Source organism: Cuculus canorus, chromosome 2 (genome assembly GCF_017976375.1).
Source record: "Cuculus canorus isolate bCucCan1 chromosome 2, bCucCan1.pri, whole genome shotgun sequence".
Lineage (NCBI taxonomy): Eukaryota > Metazoa > Chordata > Aves > Cuculiformes > Cuculidae > Cuculus > Cuculus canorus.
Window position 1 is genome coordinate 34448720 of NC_071402.1, and position 18107 is coordinate 34466826.

The window sequence follows — 18107 nt, forward strand, 5'->3', positions numbered from 1 at the left end:
GCACCACTCCAAAGACTACTATTCTAATTCAAGGTTTTCCTGTCTCCCCAAATCGTTCATAAGTAGCACTACAATATCAGACCAAAGCCAGTGCAGAAGAGTTTTCTTATTCGGGTAATTTAGCTCATTGCATAAGAGGTAGGAATTTAATCACCAGGCTGATCACTCATCCAGGCCCACTTCTTCACAGTAAATTAATGACTCTGAAAACATTCCTCAGGTTTTTAGACAAGACTGACCCTCAGAAAAAGTCACAGATTATCCCAAGTGCCTTACCTCTGCAAACTATACTGCAACTACAGCTTTATTTTAGAAGGCAGTAAAATTGCAAGCTACTAAATTGTTTAATGCTTAAAAAATGTTTCAAGTAGTTTGAGAAGTCTTAGTATGTTCTCTTCAGGACAGCCTTGCCTTTCCTTAAGGGACTTTCACATTGCTTTTCTGTGAAATAGATTCATTTTCCCCTGAACTCTTCAAGCTTCAGATAGTTTAGAGCACAGAAGTAACTGGCTAATCACATCCTATGCTACCACCTTGGACATCAATCTACCTGCAATAAACAATCCATGGGTCACAGTCTGATAATCTCTATTTTCTGTCATTTTAAAGTCCAAGTCCCACACACATTTCAAATAACACAGCAAATTAATTTCCAAAGTATGCCTAAAAACAACTGTCACAAAAGTTTGGGTGTAACCAAAGCAGTTTAAGGAAGACATTCTGAATGGTCACTTTGTATTTGTTAATGGACTAGTTGAAAAAAGTCAAATGCTTCATATTAAAAAGCAAAGGAAACACATGAGTTCAGCTGCTGTTGGAACAGAAATCAGCATTCTCTGCCATGCAAGGAAGATGCCCTAGTACAGAAAGTATACATAGGAAAGTTGGCGTTGTAAGCAACACCTTCAAAGAATCTTTTATATGCTTTTCCCACTGCTCTGATGGAAGTGGTGCTTATTAAAAAAAAGTCAGGAGTGCTACAAGCAATTTTGTTCACTCCTTGATACATAATTACCTATTTCTCATCTAGATACAGCAGACAATAGGAATCATGACTGAACAGCCTCAATAGACCTCAAGAGCTGGAGTTTAATAACTTGTGGAACAGCTACAGTTTGGTGGGCAGCACTCTGGAATCTCAGTTATGGGTGCTTGAATTTGTACAATTCCTACAAATGAAGGGGGCTTTTTGCATGAAACTAAGACCCATCTACTTCATTACAATATGCTTATTTATGCTTGCTGACCCTTTGGATGAGTACATTGACTGAAAAGTCATTTTTAATTTTGCTTCTGTCTAACTCAAACTAATACAAGATCCCTTCCACAAGCAAAGCTTAAGCATCTAGATAACTAACTAAATGGTTTAAGTTTCCTTTGGTTCCCCCCCGCCCCAAAAGATCAGAAAAAAAAATGGAAAACCTTCAGTAAGACTGATTTATTTGAAAGTTAGCACTATAACCAAAATGTGACTATGAGACTAGATTACAGATACAGACAGATAGCAAGACAAAATTAGAAGATTGCATGCTGGCAACAACTGTGCTGGACAATGCTAGACAAGTTGCTGGTAGACTGTAAAACAGATCTGTGAGGAAAGCTCTGAGCCAGCAGTCTTGTATCAACTCAAGCTCCAGAAATACACAACCACCCATTTATTTTCTAAAACTTGTGTTAAGCACATCCTTCTATAAAATGAGAAACTGCTGTTTCCTAGAGCATGCATCCGGAAGACAGTACTTTCCTCAACTGATAGGTTCCCTCCTTTTTTCTTGAGAAATAAACCCAAGAACATAACCACAGAACCTTACCAAAGCACTTAAGTTTTAAGTACAACTAATATCTCTATTTCCATAGCAAAGAGTCTTGACTGCATTTTGCTTGGTATTCACCACCCAGCATGGTACCACAGTATACAAAACATGTGCTGTCCACCGTAATTTACTGGTGGCATGCAGTTGGAATAATTTTGCAGGGAAGAATTAGTTTTGATTACATTTTTGAATCACATGCACATGTTTTTCTTGAACTTGCTCCAACTCATTTTTCAGGGAAAAAAGATACAGAGTTTAATCTACAAGTTCCTGATAAGTAAACTTATGCATCTTGGGTTATCGTGATTTAAAAAATAATCCATTAAAGCAGCCAATTCCACTCATCTAAATTACTAAATACAGCTAGCTAACCTGTATATTGTCTATATTTGATCATAGACAGTAGAAACCTAGAAATGAAGATAAAAATCAAACTGTTATGCCAACAGGCCACAGAAGACTCAGCCTGGTATAACTTCAAACAACATAACCTAAGCTTTTGCTGCTGAAGATTCAGTGTGCATACTAAGAGCAACACTTAAATATTTAAATTAAACAAACTATAGACTAAGTGAGCTTTATTTAACACCAGAGAGCTTGAAGACTAGAGTAATAATACTTACGTATTGACACCTTACAGGCAACTATAAGCCACTTATTATCCAAAGCTTTAGCAGTCCTATCAGTCTAATTAGACCAACAACAGCAGCTGCATAAATAGGTATTTGATTTGGAAATCCTGCATTAACTTTCTTTCCAAGGTAGGTTTAAGTTTCACAAGTTTTAGACTATTTATGAATGCCATAATTATTTAAGTAACATTTCCCTCTTTACTCAGTATTTATCTCCTCCTGTACCAATATCAGGGTGCCTAAAAGACATATTAAATTCCTACAAATACAAATATACCTGCATAACCAATAAAAATAATCAAGTAGTTTGTAAGTGAATAAACAATTACTCCAGTTAAGACAGGCTTACACAAGTCCTCAAACTCTGGTCCCTGGTCTACTTGTAGATTTTTTTTTTTTTAAATCTAAATGAGAGAGTTGGAGCTGAATGCTTTTGCTTCCCCCTTTTGGCAAGTTGAAGGGAACTCCTCTAGGAGGAGAGTTTTAAGTCAAAAGGTTTGGAGGATCTACATGACAGGGAAATACAGATCACTGTTCTCTCAGAGCTGAATACTGAAGATCTAACGTGTAGAAGGACCTTCACGTTACAGAATTTCACAGACCCTGATCATCACTTTGCCCCTGCTCTTCCATGAGTCCCATTCAGCAATCACATACAGAAGGATTTCCCCAAATACTATGCTGCAGTACAATATTAATACCTACTTATCCAGCAATAGCATTATTCTTCCAGGAAAAAAAAATTCAAAGTACAAGAATCTCAACTTGTCTTGAAACAAGAGTTGGCACAGTAGTTCTAACTACAGTTCCATGATCTAAGCTCCAGTATTTCGACACTTGACTTAAGCTCTGTTGTATTATTACAAGAAAGACAGTTATTCATATATTTGCTTAAAACTGCTTAAGCAGCATCTTTACCTTATACAGCAAGTTAACATTCTTCAAATACAAATACTGACATATCACGGGAAGAAAGTTTCCTAGTCTGCTGAAGTTCAGTTCCAGTATTTGGCAAGTGCAGCCAAGTAAGTTTTTCTTCCAACAGACTAGCAGGAAAGGTAGTGTTACAATCCTGCTACAGTTCTATGCATCTGCAAACTACAGTAAGCCAGAGCTGGTTTGTTTCAAACTGGGAATGAATTTTGTCCCTATGTTTTCAATATCAGAAGCATTCAAGTTATCACAGCATGAAATAACAGGTTTTTAATACTGCAGAGGATTTTATGCTGTGGAAATTGCTACATGATGCAGTGGTGACATGTTTATATAGAACACTCATAGGAAGGATTATACAAATCATGAATGTCAGCAAAATGAAAAGCATCTGTTTAGGCTGTGGCATGCTGCTAAGGCTCTCCTGACTGCCACTTTGTGATACAGTACACGGCCCAGTTGGAGTCGTAACAGCAAACTAGTGACAGACTTTCATCTCACTGCCTACTGCAGAAGTTGTGCAGCATTCGGATCACAGCTGCTCACAGGGAGCATGCTCAGATCACCTGCATTCTACACTGAGAGCAGGCAATCAATCACATTTCAGATGTTTCAAGGGGACAGCACGAGAGAGTCTCATTTTAGGTTTTTATATAGGAACATGCTAATAGGCTTGATTAACGACCAAGGGGTGAGAAAGAATTTCCCCTGTCAGAAAACAACCACAACAAGAACCCAGAAAGTACAGACACTTAACTACTGAAGCAATATTACGCAGAAGATGCATGTCTTCATAAAATCCATTTACAGCTTTTTGGACAAAACACCCTCCAAGAATAGTTAAAAGCCTACATAATGCCCCAGAGTATTAGCTTTGCGTTTGGACCACCAGTTTAGCTGACATGGAAAAGTCTAGCTGTGTAAGACTTCACACATCTACACACATTGTTCTATTTAAGTCAGCATTGACTTGCATCAAAAAAGTTGGCTTTGAATCAGCTGATTCAGATGATATCTTATGAATTAAGTTGTATTACATTTAAGAGAAGTCCACCCACTGTTGGTCAAGCCAACCTTTTCTGGGATCATTAAGTGGAAGACAAGGAAAAAAAGCTTTGCCAACAGCAAAAAAAATAAAAAGAAAAGCAGGACACAGGACTTGCAGGAAGTGTACATAAGAACAGATCCTCAATTAAATATAAAGAGCACTGACTGCTCCTTAGAAGCTTAAGCCAAGATGTGAAGTTCCATAGTTCAGATCTAACTATACCTTCATGGAGTAATTTTTTGGTGTTTTTTTATTTTTTTAATTTTAAAGTCATCTTGTATTGTAAAATTTAGATATGAATGAAACTATCTTGGAAACCCAATAATAGCAGTATTAGGCTCTAAGTCTAGTTTCCTATTACTGCAGGAGACTGGGAACACACAGAGGGTGCTTTTAAAAAGTGTGAAACAATGTTATAAGCAAGCATATGACTTAGGCCTGAAGGAAGAACAGCTGGAGAATTTAGGATCCTCCCATATTTTAATTCATGGTGATGTCATAATTTAGAGTTCTTGGAAACTTTGTCAATTCAGCCTTTAAACCACATCAATAACAGTCATTAAATCTAGTGCACATCTCTGCTTGCTTAAGCATCAGTTTAACTCTGTAAAAGGGGAACACGCAGAGCTCTTAGTTGTAAGAGGTCATATGAGCTTTCTCAAAACTTTTCAAATCTCCTTAAAATATACTTTCAGAGTTCGAAAGAGTTTATAAACACACTAATATGCACTGAAGTTTAAGCACTCTCTCTGCAAGCTTTACAATACATTAGAAAAAGACTGCTCTGCCATTAAGTGTTTCACAGTGCAGATTTGAAGGGGCTCCTTTAGGGTTATGAAGCAGCATTTAACATCCATGTTAAAAGAGTTAGGTTTGGGAGGACCCTCTAAGTTTAGAAGATGGGACATTTTACAAAATTTTATTATGAAAAGGTAAGACCGGTCAAAGGAGGTTCAAGTTGAAGAATATTTCAGATTGCTTAATCCTTTGATTGTTATGCAAGTGCATTTCATAACCTTATTTCAAGGACCAAAGAACAGTTTTAATACTAACAATGGGCTCAGTCTGACAGCTAATGCTAACCCAAGTGTGTATCATGCCCTTCTCTGACACTCCAATTTATGTAACTCCACACTACTCTGGGTTTAAAAATAAACCACACAGGAAAACAAGGTTTAGGCAGACAAGAAGAGTAAGATCACATTGCTTGCTCTCTTTGATTAGCATCTGCTAGTTATGGAGACAATACGACCCCAGAAACTATATCAAAGATTTTCTTACTTCTACTGGCAGCCTTCAAAGAAAGCTATGAGGACAAATACGCAGAATTCCTGAAAAAGTGTTCTTGGCTTGATTTCTTGAAAAATCTTTTTTGCCCTCCCTCCCAGCCTTCAAAAAGAACAATTTGCCTCCAAGGCAATTCAAATAACATTTCCAGCAGGGGTTTTAAGTATTTTTTTCCAGATATGTGCAAGTTTGCTACTGTAGCCATCATTAAAACAGCATCTTAAAGCTAGTAACATGTTGGCAGAAAACTATGGGAGGAAGGCTGAGAAGTCATTCATTAACACTACAACCCTTAAGCAGATTCCAAGGTTATGCTTGCAAAGGATTTCATATCCAGGGCTACAGAAAGGGGCACAAAACTTTGAACAACTTTAATACCCACCATTCCTGTTAAACAGAAAAGTTAAAAATAAGAAACTCACAAACTGGTGAGCTTGCAAATGAAAAAGAGCAAGTACAAAACTCAAGGAGACATGAGCTAAGCAACAGTAGTTAATTTTCCAAAATTAACTGACAAGGAGAGCAGCAGAAAAGTTTTTATCATTACCCAGAAGTGTGCATGACAGTTGACCATCATGGTCCTCTCTATCAGCTCATCGGGACACTCCAAAAGATGGTGCCCCGAGACCACACCAGCGTTGTTAACCAGGACGGACACCTCGCCGACCTCCTTGCGGACCCTCTCAGCTGTTGCGTAGACATGTTCTCTTTTGCTCACATCGCAGGTGTACGTGTAAACCTGCAAGCTGCAATGGGGCGGCACATCTTTTTCTCCATCTCCAGCTAGTAAGGAAGACAGACAAGGGAACAGGGAGGGAAGAATAAAGTTCTTACTTGTTTTTTTACATTCAAACCAGCAGCGGAGGAGAAACAACAAATGCATTTCTACTACTGTAAAACTTCTATTGACTTTGGCGTCGCCACAGCGGGCGAGGACTCGTCTATCTGCTACCGCTGCAGGTTTCAAAGCCGCGGTAGGAGGGCAGGGCTACGGTGTCGGGTCTCGCCAGCGCTCGGAGTCCCGGCGGAACCCCGCACTTACCTCGGGGGGCGGCTTCGTCCATCTCCCGGTAGATGTTGCGCACCATGCCCGCCGTCTCCTCGTTGCTCTGCGTGTTGATGTCCCAGAGCACCAGCAGCGCCCGGCGCCGGGCAAACTCCAGAGCGAAGAGGCGGCCGAGGCCGCTGCCCGCCCCGGTGATCAGGCACACCTGCCCCGCCACGCTCTTCTCCTTGGGCCGCACCAGCCACTTGGCGGCGGCCAGCACGAACGCCCACAGCACTCGGAAAGTCACCACGAAGAGCTCCAGCACGATGTTCATGCTGCCGGACCCCCCCCGCGTCCCGGCACAGCGGCTCCTCCTCGCACCGGCGGCTCCACCTCGGGCCGCCCCCGGGCAGGCACAGAGGGAGGAAAGGAAGGAGGCTCCGCACGCGCTCCCTGCCTCAGCCGCTCCCGCCGGGACCCAGCGCTGCCCGCACACCCGCCCGCGGCCCCGCTGCTGGCAGTGCGCATCTTGCTCGCTCGGCCCCCTATATAGGGCGGGACCGGACCCCGCCCCGGGCCGGCACTGCCCGCCCCCGCCCCGCCCCGAGCCGGGGGAGGGTCCCGGGGCCGTGCCGGGGCTCGCCCGGCGGCTCGGGAGGAGCCCGCGTCCCGTCCTGGTACGCCTCTCGCCCAGCGGGGCTGGTGCCGGCCGGCTCGGCCTAAACAACGCTAAAGGCTCGGGGTAGCGGCTGCAGGCGCGTGGAAGCAGCGGGCTTCCCCCAAGCCTCCCCGAGCCAGGAGAAACCGCCGAGCAACAGCTCCGATGGTTTTTTTTTAGGTCTCTCAGCTAAACGCGGAGGCGGCTGCCCTCTCTCCAGCCGATCCAGCACGCGGAAAGAATTTCCTTGGCGAGATAACGGGCTGGCTGAGAGAGTTGGGGTTGTTCAGCGTAGAGGAGAGAGGGCGCCGGCGGGACCGCGTAGCAGCCTGCAGGTACTTAAAGGGGGGCTGCAGAAAAGCTGGGGAAGGGCGCTTTATAAGGAAGTGTAGGGATGGGACAAAGGGTAACGGTTTTAAGCTGAAAGAGGATAGATTTAGATTAGATATTAGGAAGAATTTTTATTTTTTTTTCTGTGAGAGAGTTAAGGCACTCGCACAGGTTGCCCTGAGAAGCCATGGATGCCCCATCCCCGGAGGTATTCCAGGTGGATGAGGCTGTGAGCAACCTGGTCTAGTGTCCCTGCTCACGGCAAGCAGGGGCGGTGGCACTAGGTGATCTTTAAAGTCCCTTCCAACCCAAACTATTCTATGATTCTACACCAGCAGCTGCTCCCTGAGGACTGGCACACAGCAGCCCCTGACACCTGGAACAGCGCATCCTGGGCACTGGCTTCTGCCAGCTCCGGTGGCCCCGGCGCAGGGCGAAGCCGCATGGCCTCAAGCTGCACCAGGGGAGGTTCAGACTAGATGTCAGGAAAAAAAAAAACACAGAAAGGGTCATCGGGCACTGGCAGAGGCTGTCCAGGGAGGCGGTTGAGTCACCATCCCTGGAGATATTTAAAAGGCAGGTAGACAAAGTGCTCAGGGACATGGTTTAGTGGCAGATAGGAATGGTTGGACTCAAATGAACTAGGAGGTCTTTTCCTACCAGGTGATTCTATGATTTCCCACAGACAAGCAGGCCGGACTCATCCGGCTCCCAACACCTGCCGGCAGCCATGTGCCAAGGCACATGACACCATGTTGGTGTCCCCTGCGCAGTCGCCTATTTTCAGAACAGTGGTTGGAGTTCTGTATTTGTGAACACTGCCTCTCGGATTTAGCAGGAATTGGAGTTCAGAAGTTTTGAGTGAAAGCACAGGCAACCTCCTGCTTCGCCAGACACCGTAATCATCTACCTTCGGCCAACACTTCCCCAGCTCTCCTCCATTCACGCAGTTACTGGTTTTGTATGATGAGCTCGTGTGAAACACTCATTCACTAGCAAAATATTGAAAAGGACAAAGTCTTCAAAGCAAAGGCATACATAATAGTTTTAGACAAAGAACCATGTAAATCCTCAAAAAATGTTTGTTCTTTTTTTTTAGATTATTGAACACATCTGGAGACTCCGTTCAGGTTATCTCCTGACCTACAACAGCTGCATCTTACAAGACAACTATGCGTATTAATACGTTCTCGCAGCCCAAAGATAGGTCATCTCTTGACTTTAAAACAGCTACATCTTACAAGACAGATTCATTAGAAATAATTAAACATACACAGCAGCCGCAGCAAAACTTAGCAATTCTCACACTCCAAAGCACCCAATAAAGCCATAACCCGACAGACACCGGTGTTCCCACCTCCCTCTGTGGACTGGTCCCAGTGGTGGCATGAGCTGGGGGCAGGAGCGGGAGGCGCTCCCGCAGCTCCGGGGTCTGGGAACTTGGTCCCTCCAGTTCGGCACCCCGCGTTTCCAGGCTCTTGCGGGAAGGATGAATGCACCGCTCAGGCGCTAGCCGGCCGCCCCAGGACCCGCGGGGTGGTCAGGCACCGCCGCGGCCGCCCCAGCGCGGGGTCCTCGCGGCGCGCAGGGCCCCGCCTGCGCAGGTAGGCGGTGAAGTGGGCCCTGCGCATGCGCCCCGCTCTCTCTTCCGGCGCTGATCATGGCGGAGAAGGAGTAAGTGGCGGTCCTGCTGCGGGATAATCTGCCGCCATCGGCGGCTGTGGTGGTGCCTGCTCCCCGCCGCCACCACCGGGATGCTGCCCGCCGCCCTGTGGTCGCCGGGCTTCCCTGGGCGGCGCGGGAACGGGATGCAAGCGGCCCAGGGCTAGGAGTGGCGGGAGGACGGGGCCCAGTGCGGTGGGGTGCGGCCGCCGCCGGTTCTGTCCGTTCCGCAGGCGGCAGTGGCCGCCCCGCCGGCGCCTGGTGCGGTGGGGACGGAGAGTGCGCCCAAAGCGCCGCTCGGAGGGGAGGGAGCGGCGCGGCAGAGTTTCTCTTGGCTGGACAGGCGATGCCGGGCTCCGCGTCGCGGAGCGGCGTGCGCCTCGGGTAGAGCTCGGCCGGGTAATTACGGCTCTGTAAGCGCTGGTCTTGCAACTTTTGTCGCATGCAGGAGTTTAAAATCTTGAGCAAGCTCAGAACGCTGTGAAATAAATGTCAGAATACTGCCAAACTAGGTTTTTTGTTAAAGTAGTGTTTGAAATATTTATTAATTTGAAAGAGATATGCTTGGAACAGGCTCTCTTTTAAAGTTGCGATCTGGAATGTAACGAAGCAGGGTGAAAACTTGTATTACTCAAGCAGTCTCAGTCTTTGTGTATGTAGTTTGTGTGCAGCGCAGTTTACCTGTCAGGTTGCTTTCTCAAATGAAAAAGGTGATGGTTCAGGCTGCATTGAGGCCTGGTGACAGTGGGAACAAGAAATGTATGTCAAAAAAAAAAGACCTGAGTGAGACTTGCATGCATGTTGCATTAAGAGTTGCATTGATGCTTGTCATGTGTTATTTTGGAGCCCAGTTTTTTCATATCAGCTAATTTTTTTTTATTTTTTATTTAGAGCAAAGAAGTTGCCTTCTGTACCGGAAAGCCTACTGAAAAAACGGCAGGCTTATGCAGCTATAAGAGCCAAACGTCAGAAGAAGATATTGGCTATAAAAAAGGTAAATATTTCATGATTCGTTAATTTGGAGTTGCTTATCTGTTGCAATACCAGCTGCCACTACTGATGTGATGCAGTAGAGAAGCTTACAGTATTTAGGTCTAGCATATTGATATTTTCTTAATGTTTTGGATTAAAATATATTGCCTTTTTTTTTCTTCGTTGTTAATAACATAGCAGTTGTGGGCAGAGTAAGGGCAAGGCGTACCATAGTCTGTAAGACAAAAGTTAGTCTTTAGTCTTCTGCAGGGCAAGAGGTTATAGGCTTTGTAAGAATAAGCTTAATGCATGATAATGATCAAGATAAAGCAGTACTACTGTGTAACAGTCTTCCAGATTTATCTAGAATATCACTGAGAGCAATTCCGAACTCCATAGTATGGGCAGATGTTTCTTTAATCTGTTTTATTTTGGGGAAGTTCTAGAATGTGCTATGTTATTTGAAGGTGATTTTCATGTGTTAAAAGGCACTATATAATCTTAAACAATTTTTAATTGATTTCAGTTCCGTAAGGCTCAAAGAAAACTCATCTATGAAAGAGCCCAAGCTTACCACAAGGAGTACAGGCACATGTATAGGCAGGAGATCCGGATGGCCAGGATGGCCCGAAAAGCTGGCAATTACTACGTTCCAGCAGAACCAAAACTGGCATTTGTGATCAGAATAAGAGGGTAAGATCGAAGACGGGTGTAAACAATTCTATGTTCAAAAGCACTGAAATTGGCTTTCCTGTTATACGTGTTTTGAGAGCTTAAATATGTAATAAAATCAAATGTTTGGATGATGGCTTGGAGAGCTGTTGGCAGTGATGTTGTACGTGCTCCAGAATCTTATTTAATTAAGAATAAAGTCATTATGCTGGCTGTGTTTGTCTTCAGGAATCCCCAATATTTAACAAGGTGTTAAGGCTACAAATACATCCAGACACTTGTTCTGTTTCACCTTAATCTTGATAAAATCACATGCCAGTGTTCCCTGACATTCTTCCAAACCTTGTTTGAAGTGTTTGACTCTCCTTTGGTAAAGTGTTACAGGGTGTGTGATTGGAAGAAGCGTTAAGGAGACCACAACTATATAGTTCTGAATTGTTTCAGTATAATGCTTATTTCTGTTCTTTTCATAGATCTGTTTGAACTTAGGATCAAATATATAGGTACTTACTAAGCTTGATTTGTGTAATTGTGATGTTTCAGTTGGGAACAATACTGCTGTGTTTTTTCTAACCTGATACTTAGTGCTTTCTGGCATGTAGATAATTAAGGCTTTTTTTCCTGTGTTCTCTAGTACCAATGGCGTCAGCCCTAAGGTCCGCAAGGTGTTGCAGCTTCTTCGCCTGCGCCAGATTTTTAATGGCACATTTGTAAAACTCAACAAAGCTTCCATCAACATGTTGCGGATTGTTGAACCCTATATTGCATGGGGGTGAGTGTAATGGCAGTTTTTTTCACATTGGGGAGTGTGTTTTTAGTGCCTTTTGCATTTTGCTACACTGGACTTGGAGGTTTCCCTTGCTTTTATATCTCTTTTGTGCTTTCCCTGCTTTGAATTGACAGCGTGATTAAGGCAGTGATGCAAAACGCAATGCTTGCAAGATATATTACGCTGTCGTACTAGTGTTAGGAACTCAGTGCAAGAAATGTTTTCTTCTCTCTTGCTTTTGTGTTTACAATCGGGACATGCTGAAATGATCTTAAATTATTTGTTATTGAGGTTTCATTCGGGGTGAACTTGTGGCTTGCAAAGACTAATAATTTCTTTTTCTACTTGACTGTTTCAGTTATCCCAATCTGAAGTCTGTGCATGAGTTGATCTACAAGCGTGGTTATGGCAAGATCAACAAGCAGCGCATTCCTCTTACTGATAATTCCCTGATCCGGAAGCGCCTTGGTAAATACTGCCTCACGTTACAAAGCAGAACAAGAACCCAACTTGTTGCATTTATATGATTAATGTGAAGCTGGACGACTGTCCTTATTTGTCTCTGGAGAAGAGCAGTGATTAGTTAGTCTCTATTTCTGTCTTAACAGTTTAATACAAGGCAAACTGGAAGTAACTTCTGTTTATAAAGTACTGAAAACCAGTGTAAAGAATAAAATTTTACCGTTTAAAATTTTTAAATTTAAATGTAAACTCCTTCACCTTTAATACGTCTTTCAGCAATGAAGAGGTGCTGCAGCAGGAAAGAAGCTTTGACATAGCTGTGAAGTTTCAGTTTTAATATTAGTCATTGTGTATGTCTTAGACCTTCCTTGTCTAGTAAAAAGACTTAAACTTCCTATCAGAAGAACTAGCTAGTAAAAGCCATTAGTGTATTTAGTAAAAACAAAGCATGGTGGTCAGTTGTCAGCAAATGAACTACTCTAGGAGGCTTCTTATTTTCCAGTCCTGTCAGGAAGGAAAGCAAACACTGATGTCTCCCATTTTTGGCACTTGATTTGTGTATTATTTCAAATTAGACTGTTGTGTTCTTTCCAGTGCAGTAGGTAAGCAGATGCTAAGGGTATGAATATTATGCTATAATCACTTTCCTTTGTGACTTGTAATTGAGCACTGAGGAGTGAGGCATTAAGGAAGTCTTTTATTGTGTTTTTCAATAGCACAAAGTACTTCAGAGTTTCACTGAGCTACATATAAGTAGGGTTTAAGTGTATTTAATCTACCTTTTCTTCAAACAGCACAGTCTGTCTTCCTAAGACTCACTGAGTTTTTTTTGTTGTTGCTCATTGATAGCTACAAATATTCAACAGTTGAAACTGATACCTCTGGTCAAATGTAACAACTAAATAAGGTTGTTAGCTGCAGCTAATCCATTTTAATTGGGAAAGTCAGTCATTAGGTGTCCTCACAGAGTAGGTGCTTTCTGACTTCCTGAAGTTTATCAAAATGAGTAGGTATGACAATAATAACTTGATAAATTTTAGCTTGTCATTGACCAGTGGTTCTATAGCCCTTCTGAAAACAGTGTTTCTGAATTATAGGAAAACTTGGCATCATCTGTATGGAAGATGTGATCCATGAAATTTACACTGTGGGCAAGAACTTCAAAGTTGTGAACAACTTCCTTTGGCCCTTCAAGCTCTCCTCTCCTCGGGGTGGAATGAAGAAGAAAACAATCCACTTTGTGGAAGGTGGAGATGCTGGTAACAGAGAAGATCAGATCAACAGACTCATAAGGAGAATGAACTAATGCAAGGTATTACCGAAAGTTAAACCTATCCACGGTTCCCTCTCTGCTTTGTAGGCTGCTGCCTTTATGGGCTGAACCTTCATGCTTAATATATGTATTCGCTTGTGCTTGTGGTACCTACAGCATGAAGCTGCTTGAACAAAACGGTGTTCTGATTTTATTTTTGAAGTCCTACTAAAGTTTAAATATTTGTGAAGAAATTAAATGTTCTTTATAGCTAACATTTTTAGAGGGTTACCAATGACTTAATTTTCTTTTACCAATAACTTGTTTTAAAGCCTTATTTGAGTTTTATGATGGTTCTAGGCTAAAATTTTCAGTTCTCATTAGTGAATTCTTCATATGGTCCAAGTCTTGTGATTGCAAGTCAGTGTTCTTTTCAGATTGTCTGAAGTTTGCTATAAAAGCTTCTGTAGGACTGGGGGTGATTCAGTTATAAATTTAGGCTTTTCTTAATTCAACCTTCAGAATGATTCAGTTTAAGCTTTTGTGTTAACATGACCAAGATGGTAATCGTGAAAGACTAATTTGCCCATTTGAATAGTCCATCCTGTAGAAATGAGAGGGTTTATTAACACTTACAGGAGTTTGGCAGTGACAGCTGAGTCCTGAAGTTAGTGTCTGTTTCAAACAATCTGTCCTGTCATCTGTTGTTGTCACTCTGCTGTTCCGGCTTTGATGAGAGTTCTGCCATGCAAAGCTGAAACTTTTTTCAGACCTCTTGTACTTCCCATTGCTTTTTTTGCACACTAAACTCGCTTTGGTGTTGCCTGTACTTTATTGACAGTGAAGGATAAGTGCCTCCTTTGTGTGGCAGTTCTGCTGTAATTACAAGAAAACTTTTTTTGTGTTAGTGTGGTTGGAAAGACAGGCAAAGACCCAAACCAATTCCTCCAAAGTCAGAAATGTTTTTTTGTTTGTTATTGTTTGTGGGTTATTTTTCCTTTGTTGGTTTATTTTTTTTTCCCGCAAAATAAGATGTGCAGTTACTTAGGAATTCCTAACTTCTAGAGGATTGCCTAACAAAAATATTTTTTTTTATTAAAAAAGTAGTAGTGGGTAGTGGTGTGACCTCACTGCTTAAAACAAGTGCAATTTGTATGAGTTATCAGACATAAGATTTTCTGAAAGGAGAGGTTTTGGTTTTGTGCTTTTTTTTTTTTTTTGAAGCCTTTTAAAAGATGTTTTTATAGCCAACAAGGGATAGCAAGTACAGCTTATTGGCAAGTGTTCTCCTTAAGTTACCGTGTGAGGCTTCATAACCAGGACTGATTAAACCTAGTTTCATTTTATGCTTCTTCCTAGTTTCTGAATGTAAGATGGAACCTGTTATTTTTAATTGAAACCCTACAGATTTTCTGTCAGTGTGGATACTTTCCCCTCCATCTCCACTGACAAACATCAGAGGTATATGGGTGGTCTTGAGTTTTCAGGAGACTTCCTGCAGTAGGGAAACTTCTAGTTCACAGTCACAGTGGCTGTAAATACCTGTGAGGAGTAATATGCTGGCAGAGAAACTAGGGATAGTCAGCTGCTTGCTTGTGTTTTTCATTGGACTCATCACCCTGTGTAAGTAGCAGATCAAAGAATCAAGGCTTTACTCTGTATTCCAATTCAGGAAGTAATATTGCAGTTTCTTACTTTATGCTACAAGTAGGAAGTTGTTCTCTTTGGATTGCAAACAAACATAGCTGTGGTGTAAAGCTAAGGTAGCTGATCGTAGCTTTCTCCTGCACTTTCTATTCCTGCTCTTTTCCTGCTATTCTGAATAGAGTGCACGTTGGAAGTACAAGTAAGCTATGTGTAGAAAAGAGAATGTTGTAGTTTCTTATGAGATAATGGGCAGCTTGTGCAGTACATTCAAATAGGATACTGGCAGTACTCAAAAGTGCTGTCATTCTGAAGGTTGATGTATCTCAAGGTAAGTATTTATTCCTCTCCCCTGTAGGTAGATGGTTTCTTGCTATTTGTCTAAGTGGCAGTCTCAAATTAAAAAAAAATAATAATTCCAGTACCAGTGCCTACGTATAGATTGGGGGGAAAGAGCATAGTACTTAATACTGAATTTTGACAATTTACTGTTGACAAGATGCTGAATTTCATTAGATCTCAAGCAAACTTCACAGACACACTGGTCTGAAATCAACTTTTTTCTTTCATTTTTGTATGTGAACAGTCCCCAAAACGTGTTGAAAGTAGAGTTAACTGCAGCAAAAGTTAGAATATGCACAATGCCCTAGTACATCTTTAATTTAAAGTTCGCTGCTGCCATACATTTAGACAAATAGGAAATTGGGTACCAACAGTTCAAGCTGGAAGTGTTTTATCCTGTTAGTTCTGGCGCTTGAAATCTGTGTTTCGATTAAAGAGATGTTATTCTAGAACATAGTTAATGTCTGCAAGAGTACTGAAGTTTTAAATCTAGTGAAATAGAATTGGTATTTTCCACCGAAATGCTAAACTAGAAATGCCTTAATTCTTCGGGTGGCCAAAGTAGTTTGAGATCTACACATATCTAATGATAGTTTTGGTTTTTTTTTTCTTTCAGATTCAGATGTGCAGCTGCAATCTTTTAAACTCTGGTCTGTTAATAAAACCATCTTGCACAAAACAGTGTGTCATCTCGATTGGTCTCTTTTTGTGATCTTCTCATATGTACATAATGCTTCACCTTCATTTGAAGGAAGAAAAATTGGAATGATTCATACAGGTAATAGGTTGGTTTTTGAGAGTGGCAACAATTACTTATTTTCTTGGTATTAAAAGTACAGTAAATTACAAACTGAGCTGTATACTGTTGAACGGATAGCGTTCCTAGTTCATTGTAGTGCACCAGAAAGCTGTTTGAGAATTATCTATGTGAAGGAAAGGCAGGGGTAACATCTTACATCAATTCTTAACATCTTAAGATTGTGATTTGAAGATAGTGATACCTTCCAGCTCTGAACATCTTTGGGTATTTTTTACCAAAAGAAATGTACAATGCTTTAGGAAATAGCAAATTATTTTTCACATTCTAGATAATTACTCGGCTTTACTTAGCTTGTTTGCAGTGGTTTATTTCAGGTGCTATAGAAGTGGAGACCACAGGATTCATGAGGGTATGTACAGATTAGAAACCCATGGATTGGTAAAATGCATTACTCGGCTTCCATTCAAACAGGCTTTTTGTCCTGCCAGTGCTTCACTGAAGGAGTCTTAGCCTGGCGAGACGTTTGGCACAACAGATTGACAAGTCACATCTACTGTGACTGAAATGCTTTTCTCAATTACAGGCAAACTGTACATTTTTACGTACTTCGCCAATGAATGATGTCCTTTCAAAAATCACTGGCATGGATTGGGCTTTTTTCCAATTTGTGTAAAAGATTAGTTCTGCACTTTTGTTTAAGCTAAACTTTTTAACAGCAATGCTAATTTATTAAAACTTGTCAAAAGTAGTTTTGTTTCTAAATAACTTGGGAAATTATGATGGTGGGTTAACTGAAGATAGCGACGTGCTTTTGCTTGTGAATGTTTGGATATTTGCAGAAGAGCTGAGTGTCAAGTGGGTTAGTATTTCCAGATACTTAAACAATTGAGTTCTAAAACCTAAGGTGACAATTCTTCTATTGTGAGTTGAGCTCCAGAATCTAGTCTTGCAGCTTCTACTAGAATGCCAACACCATTGTCCAGTTAAGCTAATAACTGCACTAAATCAGTGTGAGTGAATGAGGTGAAAACCATAGAACTATTTCCATTTGTTAGACATCCTAGTAAAGGAATAAGCAGTGTGATTTACAAGGAAAAAATATTTTCATGAAGTTGCTGGATGAGAAGGTGAAAAGTGTAATCGCTTTGCTCAGTAAATGGGAAACCCCAGTTCTTGTCTTGATCTTGTAAGATTACAATCTGACTCCTTTCAGCTGAACATTGCACCAGTGGGCAATGAAATGCAGTTTGAGGGGGGAGGATGGACATGTGCATAAAGAGTTTTGTTGACTTCAGTATCATTATTTGTTCAACTGTTAAAGGAGTTCTGTTACTTTGCTACAAGGTTTGCAGTTATTTCCCTTTGTCTCATACACATTTTCCTAGTGTATTCTTAAAGGAAAAGCATTTTATGGATATAATGATTCCATAACTCATGGAGTTAATCTGTGCTGTAGGACCTTCTTTGCCTTTCAAGAATGCCCTGTAAGTCCCCAGTTTTGTTTAAAGGAATACCTGCACTAGAGCATTGGTGAGAAGGAAGTTAATTTGGTTTTCATGGTACCTGAGCAGCTGATTTTTCTTACCTGTGAATGAACTTGCAGATAACAGCTGCAGAATGCTAATTCTGATTGTGGGAACTAATTGAAGCCTCACTGTCTTTATGTTGGTAATCCTACATAGCTGGTCACCTCTTATACTAGCATAGTTTTCAGGGTTTTTAGTATTGGTCTTCAGGCATGTCCCATAGTAGATAATTACAGAAACAGCTCATGATCTGTTAGTCAGGGTAAGAATTTGCACTGGAAACGAGGCACAATCCACTTACTCAATGCATGAATAGTACACTTTAAAGCATTTATGAGGTAATTTCAGTTAAAAAT

The 18107-nt window shown here is 41.6% G+C and overlaps 3 protein-coding genes across 3 annotated transcripts in view; 2 read left to right on the forward strand and 1 right to left on the reverse strand.

The window, feature by feature from the left end:
- The window catches only part of RDH10 (retinol dehydrogenase 10), a 31711-nt gene extending 24511 nt beyond the window's left edge, over nucleotides 1-7200 (reverse strand). Inside the window, exons 1-2 of the mRNA XM_009570955.2 lie at nucleotides 6757-7200; nucleotides 6262-6497 (exon numbers count right to left, since the gene is read on the reverse strand). Of these exons, the coding sequence (XP_009569250.2) occupies nucleotides 6262-6497; nucleotides 6757-7036 (516 nt within the window). The 5' untranslated portion in view covers nucleotides 7037-7200. The remainder of the gene's footprint in view (nucleotides 1-6261; nucleotides 6498-6756) is intronic.
- On the forward strand, nucleotides 7035-9173 carry LOC128851107 (sterile alpha motif domain-containing protein 1-like). The gene is made up of 3 exons (XM_054057216.1): nucleotides 7035-7379; nucleotides 7541-7695; nucleotides 8026-9173. The coding sequence occupies exons 1-3, from the start codon at nucleotides 7035-7037 to the stop codon at nucleotides 8237-8239; spliced, it is 714 nt and encodes a 237-aa protein (XP_053913191.1). The 3' UTR covers nucleotides 8240-9173.
- Nucleotides 9174-9307: 134 nt separating this feature from the next.
- RPL7 (ribosomal protein L7) lies at nucleotides 9308-16236 on the forward strand. The gene is made up of 7 exons (XM_054057150.1): nucleotides 9308-9364; nucleotides 10244-10346; nucleotides 10851-11017; nucleotides 11631-11768; nucleotides 12124-12233; nucleotides 13325-13539; nucleotides 16082-16236. Exons 1-6 carry the CDS (start codon nucleotides 9351-9353, stop codon nucleotides 13531-13533), a joined length of 741 nt encoding a protein of 246 aa, XP_053913125.1. The 5' UTR covers nucleotides 9308-9350; the 3' UTR covers nucleotides 13534-13539; nucleotides 16082-16236.
- The last annotated feature ends 1871 nt before the right edge of the window (nucleotides 16237-18107 follow it).